Source organism: Notechis scutatus, chromosome 1 (genome assembly GCF_049901735.1).
Source record: "Notechis scutatus isolate UNSWTSFEM ecotype Mainland chromosome 1, rNotScu1.2, whole genome shotgun sequence".
In the NCBI taxonomy this organism is placed as follows: Eukaryota; Metazoa; Chordata; class Lepidosauria; order Squamata; family Elapidae; genus Notechis; species Notechis scutatus.
Window position 1 is genome coordinate 327,886,564 of NC_142009.1, and position 12,439 is coordinate 327,899,002.

At 43.0% G+C, this 12,439-nt stretch overlaps 1 protein-coding gene across 1 annotated transcript in view; it reads right to left on the bottom strand.

Moving 5' to 3' along the window:
• Positions 1-12,439, bottom strand: part of MYO1F (myosin IF) — a 95,367-nt gene that overhangs the window by 35,516 nt on the left and 47,412 nt on the right. The window contains exons 5-7 of the mRNA XM_026681093.2: positions 5,713-5,800; positions 4,129-4,218; positions 1,772-1,903 (exon numbers count right to left, since the gene is read on the bottom strand). Coding sequence (XP_026536878.1) covers positions 1,772-1,903; positions 4,129-4,218; positions 5,713-5,800 — 310 coding nt within the window. The remainder of the gene's footprint in view (positions 1-1,771; positions 1,904-4,128; positions 4,219-5,712; positions 5,801-12,439) is intronic.

The window sequence follows — 12,439 nt, forward strand, 5'->3', positions numbered from 1 at the left end:
AATGGGACCTTTGTTCTACCTAGCCTGTCTTTTCCTTCCTCTCTCTGATTATCATTCTCTCTCTCTCTCTCTCTTTCTCTCTCTCTCTCTCTCTCTCCCTTCCTCCCTCCCTCCCTCCTGGAATGCACAAACAGTTCTCATTGGAAGTTCAAACTCAACTCATGCAGAACCAGAGGTGCTGAGGTTCTGATTCAGCAGGTTCTGACCAGTTCTAGAGAACTGGAGAACTGGTAGCGGAAATGTTGAGTAGTTCGGACAACCGGCAAATACCATTTCTGTCTGGTCCTGCCCCCACCTATTCTCTGCCTCCCGAGTCCCAGCTAATCGGCTGGGCCTTCTTTTGTTGCCCTGCACAGGAGAAGGGAGCTGGAAAGCAGGTTAGTGGGGTGGGGAGGGAATGGGGATTTTGCAGTAACCTTCCCCCAGGAGTGGGGAGGCAATGGAAATTTTACAGTATCCTTCCCCTGCCATGCCCACCAAGCCACACCCACCAAACCACACCATGTCCACCAAGCTACGCCCACAGAACCGGTAGTAAATTTTTTGAATCCCATCACTGCAGAGGTGGTATTCATCAGGTTCTGACCAGTTCTGAAGAACCTGTAGCAGAGGTGCAATTCTACCGGTTTGGACCGGTTCTATAGAACTGGTTGTTATGATTCTGCATAGTTTGGAGAACTGGCAAATCGTGCCCCTGGCTGGCCTTGCCCCTCTCCGCTGCTCCTCCCCTCCCCTCCCAGTCAGACCTTATCACGCATGCATGACATTGCACATAGGCCCGACATCGCTGACTGCACTCTCCCGCCCAATCACTCCTTAAGGTATTTCTTCCCCCCTCACGATGATCAGTTGTTCCGATGATCAGCTGAGCTGGGATCCCCCTCGCTGTCTTACTGCTTCCCTCAGGAGGCTTCCCTGAGTCCCAGGAGGCAAAAAGGCGTATGCTGTGCGCCCTCCTACACTCTATTTTTTGCCTTCCTGGGAACCCAGGGAAGCCTTTTGGGAGCAAAAACGCCTCCCCCGGAGGTTTCCCTGAGGTCCAATGGGGCAAAAACAAAATGGCGGGAAGGTGCTAGAAAAAAAAGAAAAAAGAAACCACACCCACCCAGTCACAAGGCTATGCCCATTTAGCCACGCCCACAAAACCGGTTGTTAAAAAATTTGAATCCCAGCCCTGACCGGTAGTGGAAATTTTGAGTAGTTCAGAGAACGGGCAAATCCCACTTCTGACTAGAGATTTTGCAGTATCCTTCCCCTGCCATGCCCATCAAGCCACGCCCACAGAACCAGTAGTAAAAAAAAAAATTGAATCCCACCACTGTGCAGAACATTTTGGACACTGAGCAGAGTATCATCTCAAACGATCTAAAAAATTGTATAGTGTGTGTTGAGCCACAACCCTATTTCAACAATTCAAGGGATGCTGTTCAGGCCAACTTTTTATTCTACTGGTAGATCTCAATTTATGATTAACCCTGGTTGCGTTTCTTCTCTTGAAGAAGGGCGAACAAATCAATCAGAAGCCCAACATCACTTTTTTTTCCAAAATTTGACTTTACAAATTATATAGAAAAAAACGGACAAAGCACTGAAATACATAAAAAAATATACCACCAATAATGTTTAAAATAAATAAATAAATCATCCCCTAATTTATTGCTGGTTGTAAATCAGCAATAGTAGCATAGGTCACACCTGAATGTACAGGTGGGTTTGCAGAAGCATTTCGTGCCAACGGCCATATATATATATCTGTGATTTTTCCAATTACCTGGTAATAGATGTGGAAGTTCCTTTCGCTCTCGTTTTGGCTCACCACCCTGGATTTTTCCAGCAAAAAATTGGAGATCTTTCCTCCGTCGGGCTCACCCCCGCGACTGAACTGGATCTCAAAATATTTCCCCTGGTATGAAACAGTGGAAGTTGCAAATCCAGTGGTGCAGATGCTTCAGCATCTCATGACCTACTGACCACAAGGGGGCAGTATGATGTAGGTTCAAAATTAAGGTTTTCCTTGCTTTACCTGCTCCTTGTCTAAGACAGTGTTTCTCAACCTTGGCAACATGCTGGCTGGGGAATTCTGGGAGTTGAAGTCCAGACATCTTAAAGTTGCCATGGCTGAAAAAACACTGATCTAAGAGATTGCAAATCTGAAACCACTTCCTTCTGCTTATCTTCCCCAGGCACAGAGCATATCTGGTTGCTAGGCTTGGCTTATCCGTATTAAATATTTCCTGTAAATAAAGGTCCTTACTACTAGAGTTATACAATTGGTTTCACTAAACTTTGCTTAGGTCCGATTCCCACTCTCAAGGGTGCGTATGTACACACAGAAAACATTTCAACCTCCAATGTGAGAGAAGGCATATTGGGCAAATCTGAAATGGGACACCCAAGATTTTTTTAAATAGAATAACAAAGTTGGAAGGGACCTTGGAGGTCCTCTAATCCAACCCCATGCTCAGGTAGAAAACCTTATATTTATATATTTGTTAATGAGACGTTGGAGTGACCTATTTGAAGTTCCCCAATGATTCTATTTCTGGTTCCCCATTATATCTAATGTTTTATGATGAATATATTTTTAAAATGACTAATAATGATCTATCACTATTTGTTGTACGTACACTGAGAGCTTATGCACCAGAGACAAATTCCTTGTTTGTCTAATCACACTTGGCCAATAAAGAATTCTATTCTATTCTATTCTATTCTATTCTATTCTATTCTATTCTATTCTATTCTATTCTATTCTATTTTCTCCTCTACATTCTATTCCTGTTCTATTCTATTCCCTATCCTATCCTAATTCCTATTCTATTCTATTCTATTCTATTCTATTCTATTCTATTCTATTCTATTCTATTCTATTCCCTATCCTATCCTATCCTATCCTATCCTAATTCCTATTCTATTCTATTCTATTCTATTCTATTCTATTCTATTCTATTCTATTCTATTCTATTCTATTCTATTCTATTTTCTCCTCACATTCTATTCCTGTTCTATTCTATTCTATTCTATTCCCATCTATCCTAATTCCTATTCTATTCTATTCTTTCTATTCTATTCTATTCTATTCTATTCTATTCTATTCTATTCTATTCTATTCATTCTATTTTCTCCTCACATTCTATTCCTGTTCTATTCTATTCCCTATCCTATCCTAATTCTATTCTATTCTATTCTATTCTATTCTATTCTATTCTATTCTCTATTCTATTCTATTCCTCTCCTATCATCCTAATTCCTATTCTATTCTATTCTATTCTATTCTATTCTATTCTATTCTATTCTATTCTATTCTATTTTCTCCTCTACATTCTATTCTATTCTATTCTATTCCTATCCTATCCTAATTCCTATTCTATTCTATTCTATTCTATTCTATTCTATTCTATTCTATTCTATTCTATTCTATTCTATTCCTATTCTATTCTATTCCCTATCCTATCCTATCCTATCCTATCCTATCCTAATTCCTATTCTATTCTATTCTATTCTGTTCTGTTCTGTTCTGTTCCGTTCCGTTCCGTTCCGTTCCATTCCAATTCCAATTCCAATTCCAATTCCAATTCTAATTCTATTCTAATTCTAATTCTATTCTATTCTTTTTCTCAATATGTACAGGTAGCCTCCAACGTATGACCATAACAGAGCTTTCCCATTTCAGTCATAACTCATGACAGTTATAAAATGGGTCAGTCTCAGTCACATAATTGATATTATGACTTTTGGTACATATTTATTAAGCAAACCAATGGTTCACTAGGAGTGCAGTTTTGCCAAAAACGTGAAGTCAGTGCTGGTTTGGGGCAAGAACACATACAATGTGGTCATGCAACTGTGGAGCACTGCAAAGGGCTATAAACGTGGCCAATTGAACTCTGAATCTGGGTTATAAGTATCCCTGAGGTAAATCTGTCAGAACTTCGACAGGTTGCACATTGTAAGTTGACGAGTTCTTGTAGATGAGAGACAGGTGCATCATTATCTTAAAGTTGCCAAGGTTGAGAAACACTGCTATAATGCTTTATTTTTATTTTTTTGCCTCAGCAACGTACATTGCCCCCCATACAACAGACTGCTGTTTCCTAGCAAGAACTTCTCTTCTACCCAAAGACTTACGAATCGACTGGAGTTATTATTTCTCACAGTCTTGGCGTTGCCAAAGGCTTCAAGTAATGGGTTGGACTGGAGAATGATGTCTTTGACATGCTAAAAAAAAAAAAGGAAAGAAAAAGTTGCATGGAGACCAGACAGAACCACCTGGAATAGAATCACGGTTAGCTAAAAAGGGGTTGGCCTCGGTGGTTGGTGCTACAATAACAATAGCACTTAGACTTACATACTGCTTCACAGTGCTTATAGTCTTCTCTAAGCAGTTTATAGTGTCAGCATATTGCCCACAACAATCTGGGTCCTCATTTTACCCACCTTGGAAGAATGGAAGGCTGAGTCAATCTTGCAACTGCAATGGTACAACTGAAACTCTGCGTATTTTTTTTTTTATGTGCGACATCTATGCTTTGATTGCATTGTCACAGTTGCTGTCTTTTTAATGATACAGCTGATCCTTGACTTGTGACAGCTTGCTTAATGACCATTCAAAATGACAACAGTTTTGAAAAAAGTGACTTACGATCTGTCCTTGAAATTATGATTGCCACACCATCCCCTGCAGTTAAATGTCTACGGAGATTCTCAGTCATCCAGCTCATGGTTGTGCCAAAGGTGCTTTTTCAAGAGGCAACTGGACTTTCTGGTTTTTCTTTGAAGATGTTTTGCTTCTCATCCCAGAAGCTTCTTCAGCTCTGACTGGATGGTGAGGGAGTGGAAGAAACATCTGCAAGAAATATAAATCCTTCCATTCCCCACCATCCAGTCAGAGCTGAAGAAGCTTCTGGGATGAGAAGCGAAATGTCTCCAAAAAAAAAACAAGGAAGTCCAATTGCCTCTTGAAAAAGCACCTTTGGAACATGCCCCCCAGTTGCATGATTGCATCTAGGGCCATGATGGCGGACCTATGGCACATGTGCCAGAGGTGGCATGCATGCCTTCTCAGTGGGTGTGTGCACTGTCGCCAGCTGCTCTTCTGGTTTCTGGCACATGCGCACCTTACAGCTGGTCTTCACGGAAGCTGGAGCACCAGAAAATGGCCTGAAAATCGGCCAAACAACATGCCATTTTTCAGACCCTTTTCAGGCCAGTTTTCAGGTCAAAACCAGCCTGAAAAACAGCTCCAAAAATGTCCAAAAAACAGGCACGCACACACTGGCCAGCTGGTCTTTGGTTTTCCAGCACTCCGGCATGCGCACATTGCACATGCATTCTGGTTTGGCCACTCGGTGCCAAAAAGATTCGCCATCACCGATCTAGGGCATTTGGTAACTGGGGAACATTTACAAACAATTACAGCATCCTGCGGACCTGCAATCACCACCCTATACCAGCCTGATGCCTTTCCAATTGTTGGGATGATGACTCCCAGAATTCCTGGGTAGACTTGGAATTCTGTGAGTCACCGTTCCAACAGACCTGAGAGGTAGGAAACACTTGTAAAACTTGTACATACATGACTTCTGAAATAAAAGAATAGGATTTTGTTCTGCACGCACAATGAAGTGAAAGATAAAAGTAAAAAACAAAAACAAAACCAGAATTGGAAGAAGGAAGAGAAGAGAATGCAAGCCCGTTGCTCTTCACACTTACCTGCACCTTTTCGCCTCCTCCCGACACCTTGGAAATGTATCCCATGATGTATTTTGCAGCCACAGTTTTCCCAGCGCCACTTTCACCACTAAAAATACACACACATGCTGTAAAATGGGCGAAATAGGATGAATTTAGAAAGCAGAGAGGACAGGAGTGCAAATGCCCCATTAGATCTGGTAGAGAAGGCATGCAATGGGTACCATCAGCTAGGGAGATTCCTTTGGTACGTACCACGAGACGTGCCTTCTCTGCCGTGGCTCCCATCTTATGGAACATCCTTCCCCCTGAAATTAGATTAGCTCCACCCCTTTTGATATTCTGAAAGGTCCTCAAGAACATCTTTAGAATTTGCTGCTAAATTCCAAATAGCTGGCGTGACCTTCCACCGTTTTTTGCATTAAAAGACCTAGAACAAAATATACTTATTTGTGCTTAACCCACAACCTTTTCACACAAAATGAATGAAACGCTCAACTGCATTATTATCTTCGCTGATGACGTAAAATTATTTAACACCACCGACAATACTGCTGCCCTACAAAGCCACCTTAACTATGTGTCAGAATGGTCGAACAATTGGCAACTTCAAATCTCAACCAAGAAATGCTCTGTCTTACACATTGGCAACAAAAATCAGAACACTAAATACAAACTGGGCGGATATGACCTCGTAGACGACCCTCACTCTGTCAAAGACCTAAGAGTACTAATTTCAAAAGACCTAAGCCCCAGAGCTCACTGTAACACATTGCCAAAAAGGCATTGTTAACCTAATTTTGCGAAGCTTCTTCTCTGGTAACATTGAACTGCAAACCAGGGCATAACCTTCGCCAGACCAATTCTCAAATACAGCTCATCTGCCTGGAATCCACACTGTATAATGGACATTAATACAATTGAGCGAGTCCAGGGTATTTCACGAGAAGAGTCCTCCAGTCCTCAGCTTGCAATAGAATACCTTCTGCCAATAGGCTTGAAATTTTGGACCTAGACAACTTAGAACTACTCCGCCTACAGTCTGATCTAAACTTAGTACACAAAATTGTCTGCTACAACTTTCTACTTGTCAATGACTACTTCAGCTTCAACCGCAATAACACACGGGCAAACAATAGATACAAACTCAAAGTAAACCGCTCCAAACTCGATTGCAGAAAATATGACTTCAGCAACAGAGTGGTCAATGCCTGGAATTCACTACCTGATTCTGTTGTTACATCCTCAAACCCCAAAAACTTTAACCTTAAACTGTCTACCGTGAACCTCACTCTATTCCTAAGAGGTCTGTAAGGGGGCATGCATAAGCGCACCAGCATGCCTACCATTCCTGTCCTACTGTTCCCATTTATTTGTACTCATTTATTATGTACATACTTATACCAGTTTATACTTATATGTTTATATGCTATGTTCATACTTGTTTTCTCATACATGCTTGACAAACTAAACTAACTAAATAATTAAATAAAATTATCAGGCATACCCCTGTGGCTTTGTAGATGGATAGATAGTAGGAAGGGAGGGAGGGAGGAAGGAAAGAAGGGAGGGAGGGAGAAAGGGAGGGAAGCCCCACTCCTAGAGAATGAAATATTTTGGCGAATATTAAAAGAGGCAGAATATTATATTTCCCCAAAGGAGAAATGGAGAAAAATCTGAACAAAGGTGGAAAGCAGCTCCAGTCTTCCTATAATAGGTCTCAAGCAGAAGCCTCAAGTCTTTAGAGATGGATATTTTGTACCTATTAAGAAAGCTAGGCCATCCTATTCATAAACAAAACACCTTCAGCCACAGCTGTCACAGAAAGCTGGAGCTGATGGGATTAAGAATTTACATCCCCCGCCCAAATTCTAAGGACAGGACATGACCTTTAGGACATAACAGGATTAACCCACCACCATTGGAATAATAAAAGACACAAGGCTCATTGCATTGCACAACCCCCCTGGAGCATCTCAATCACCAAACCACAGAACCCTATAAAAATGCACCCACACACCCAGCCAATTGGTCAGCCACCCCTGAAACATGCTGCTGTCACTGAAATTTCTTGAAAACCAAATAAACAGAGACCTTCGTTCCTTGTAGCCAGCTTCCATTTTATTTCCAGCATTTTCTCTCCAATCTCTGACTCAATTTTTTTTCCCGAAGGAAAGAAGGAAAGAAGGAAGAGGGTGGGGGGGATAGGCAGGCAGGCTGCTTAACAGCAAGAAGACATAATGGAATACAGGTAGTTCTCATCTTACAACTATTTGTTTAACAACAGTTCAAAGTTCAAAGTTACAGCAGTTCTGAAAAAAGTGACGTACAACTGGTCACTTCTCATCCAAGAAGCTTCTTCCAAGAGAAACAAGAAAGTCCAGTTGCCTTCTAAAAAAGCACCTTTGGAACAACCATGACCTGGATGACTGAGAATCTCTACAGACTTTTGGCTATACAATTTGGGATGACCATCCTTGGAATGGTGTGGGAGTAGGAATGGATTTCCAGAGAGAAAAAAAATTGCAGACTACAGGAACCAGGAGCTACTACTCAGATGACCCTAAGAACACAGATAAACCCCCAAGTGCTTCAAGGACTCTCTAAAAGGATGCAAATGAGCAAATGTCTGCAAGGAATATAAATCCTTCCATTCCCCACCATCCTGTCAGAGCCGAAGAAGCTTCTTGGAGGAGAAGCGAAACATCTTCAAAGAAAAACAAGAAAGCCCAGTTGCTTCCTGAAAAAGCACCTTTGGGTTAAATTTAAGCATTGATTCAGATGGCTTTATCACGAAGCAGAACAGCTGCTTTAGGCAACGGACTCCTTGCAACCCTATCTCCACTGATTGTCAAGTTTTCCAGAGTCCTTGCTTCCCACCTGGACTCCATTTTGCCCAGAGGGCACCAGGGGGGGAAGTATTGAAAAAGTGATGGAGCCCAGCTGGTGGGCTGAATGGAAAGAGAAGGGTGAGGAAGGACGATGGAAGCAGATAGGTGCAGGAAAAGTTTGCCTTGAAGATGCCAGTAGAGATAAAACTTTGCTCCTGAATGTCAGAGAAATGCTTCCATTTTGGCCTCTTATTACTAAAAACAATGCAAGGTTTATTTACAGAATTTTGCAGCCTGCACAGAGGGGAGAATTGCCCCATATCCTGCAATCCATCTTTTGCAATGATCTCATCATGATTGCAGTGGAGAAGATTAACTAGAAGAAGGAGACAAGAGTTTGCACCCTGTGCTAAGGACAGCTTTTCTTTCTCTGCCTATGGTCCGTAGCTTTAGAAAGTTTGTTTACCCAGTTAATTAGATAATTTTAATTGGTTAAAAGGTTCAGCATTTTCTCTTTTTGCATTTCCATCCATAAAGGTTGTTTGGCATGTAATGAAACTAAAGACTTGAATAGAGGGGAAAACCCATATAGATAATATTCATGCTGCTTCCACTTGGTGTTTTCCTTTAATCTTTTAATAGTCTACCATGTTTTTCTAATTATATATACACTGCTCAAAAAAATAAAGGGAACACTTAAACAACACAATGTAAGTCCAAGTCAATCACACTTCTGTGAAATCAAACTGTCCACTTAGGTAGCAACACTGATTGACAATCAATTTCACATGCTGTTGTGCAAATGGAATAGACAACAGGTGGAAAGCAGAGGCAGTTAGCAAGACATCCCCAATAAAGGAGTGGTTCTGCAGGTGGTGACCACAGACCACTTCTCAGTTCCTATGCTTTCTGGCTGATGGTTTGGTCACTTTTGAATGCTGGCAGTGCTTTCACTCTAGTGGTAGCATGAGACGGATTCTACAACCCACACAAGTAGCTCAGGTAGTGCAGCTCATCCAAGATGGCACATCAATGCGAGCTGAGGCAAGAAGGTTTGCTGTGTCTGTCAGCGTAGTGTCCAGAGCATAGAAGTGCTACCAGGAGACAGGCCAGTACATCAGGAGACATGGAGGAGGCCGTAGGAGGGCAACAACCCAGCATCATGACCACTAACTCCGCCTTTGTGCAAGGAGGGACAGGAGGAGCACTGCCAGAGCCCTGCAAAATGACCTCCAGTGGGCCACAAATGTGCATGTGGCTACTCAAACGGTCAGAAACAGACTCCATGAGGGTGGTATGAAGGCCCAACGTCCACAGGTGGGGGTTGTGCTTACAGCCCAACATCATGCAGGACGTTTGGCATTTGCCAGAGAACACCAAGATTGGCAAATTTGCCACTGGCACCCTGTGATCTTCACAGATGAAAGCAGGTTCACACTGAGCACATGTGACAGACATGACAGGGTCTGGAGACGCCGTGGAGAACATTCTGCTGCCTGCAACATCCTCCAGCATGACTGGTTTGGCAGTGGGTCAGTAATGGTGTGGGGTGGCGTTTCTTTAGGGGGGTGCACAGCCCTTCATGTGCTCACCAGAGGTAGCCTGACTGCCATTAGGTACCGAGATGAGATCCTCAGACCCCTTGTGAGACCATATGCTGGTGCGGTTGGCCCTGGGTTCCTCCTAATGCAAGACAATGCTAGACCTTATGTGGCTGGAGTGTGTCAGCAGTTCCTGCAAGACAAAGGCATTGATGCGATGGACTGATCCGCCCGTTCCCCAGACCTGAATCCAATTGAGCACATCTGGGACATCATGTCTCGCTCCATCCACCAACGCTACATTGCACCACAAGCTGTCCAGGAGTTGGGGGATGCTTTAGTCCAAGTGTGGGAGGAGATCCCTCAGGAGACCATCCGCCACCTCATCAGGAGCATGCCCAGGCGTTGTAGGGGTCATACAGGCACATGGAGGCCACACACACTACTGAGCCTCATTTTGACTTGTTTGAAGGACATTACATCAAAGTTGGATCAGCCTGTCGTGTTTTTTTCCACTTTAATTTTGAGTGTAACTCCAAATCCAGACCTCCATGGGTTGCTAAATTTGATTTCCATTGATAATTTTTGTGTGATTTTGTTGTCAGCACATTCAACTATGTAAATGAACAAAGTATTTAATAAGAATATTTCATTCATTCAGATCTAGGATGTCTTATTTTCGTGTTCCCTTTATTTTTTTGAGCAGTGTATTTATAACTGAGAGTAATCTCACAAAATTACTTTAGATATCTCTGCAATATTCTTCATGAAAAAAGGAGGAAAATGATCCTTGGTTTCCATAAAGTAAGTTGATTTTGAAAAAAGCACAAATTCCTGCAGGTTTTTTCCCCCTATTCTGAAGGATGTTCTACTGATTTTCTTCAATGTTTCTGTTAAGTTTGGAGAATAAGGAGACCAGACATCTGACCAGTGACTTCAACTCTTTAATAATAACAGGAATCAGAATGGAACAGAGCGAAGCTATGGGCAGCAGTAACCCTTTTATAGGGTTAGCTGCTGCCTTATTAACCAATGAAAATGCGCAACAGGTTCCAACTACTGACCAATAAGGACAGTCCCAAAAGTGACCAATCAGGGACCGGTTCTGGCCCAATCCCAAGTTGTTATATGAGGACCAATCAGGTGTGCAGGTTTTCAACCCCTCATTTGCATTTAGGTTATTCACTTTTATTGATTCACAACAGTTTCAATGCAGTATGCACCCTTTTGCTGCTACTAATAAACTTCAGCTGGAGATCTTTGGGGCAGCAACCCAGTGGTGGGATTCAATTTTTTTTAACTGCCAGTTCTGTGGGCGTGGCTTGGTGGGCATGGCGTGGCGGGCTTGACAGGAGAAGGATGCTATAAAATCTCCATTCCCACCCCACTTCAGGGGAAGGGAAGGGTATACTGTAAAATCCCCATTCTCTCCCCACCCTACTAACCTGCTTTCCAGCTCCGTTCTCCTGTGCAGGGCAACCAAAGAAGACCCAGCCGATCAGCTGGGACTCGGGAGGCAGAGAATAGACAGGGGCAGGGTCAGTCAGAGGTGGTATTCTGAACTACTCAAAAGTTCCACTTCCAGTTCTCCAGAACTGGTCAGAACCTGCAGAAATAACACCTCTGCAGCAACCCTTGTAGATAGTGAATGGGGGAGCTGACTTATAAGTAGCAGAAAGCAAGCACTCCTAGTTCTTGTCTGTGGAGATTCTCAGCCATCCAGGTCCTTGTCCCAAAGGTGCTTTTTCTTCTTTTTCTTTGAAGACATTTCACTTCTCACCTAAGAAGCTTCTTCAGCTCTGGCTGGTTGTTGGGGAATGGAAGGATTTATACTCCTTGCAGACAGCAAGAACTTGTATTCTTTTAGAGAGACATTGAGACTACTTGGAGTTTCATCTGTGTCCTCAGGGTCACCTGAGTGGTGCAAATGGGTGTGGAGCCTTCTTAGAACTGTTGAAAGGACTGTGTTGTAGACTGGAGGTAGATGATGTCCTATCCCTTCCTCTCTATTGAGAGAGCGCTGTTCAATTTTGACATAGGTGGCCTCTTTGTCAAAAGATGCCAAAATTGAACAGCCCTCTCTCAATAGAGGGGGATTTACGGGATCATGGGGATGCTGTGATGGTCGTAAGTTGTTGTGGTTAGCTGGCAGCAGATGCAGATGGCTGAGGAGAGCGAGGACTCAGATGAGGGGCCAGGACCATTAGGGAGTGGACTGCTGCCTTCAGAGATTGTGGGGGCTGGCAGTAGTGATGAGGAAGTTTCCGAGGAGCCTGTGCTAAGTGCGTGTGAGCATAGGATTCCTCGGAGAAAAGAGCAGTTATAACAGCACGGGCAACTCAGGAGAAAGGCTGCAAGATAATGGCCCCTCTTTCA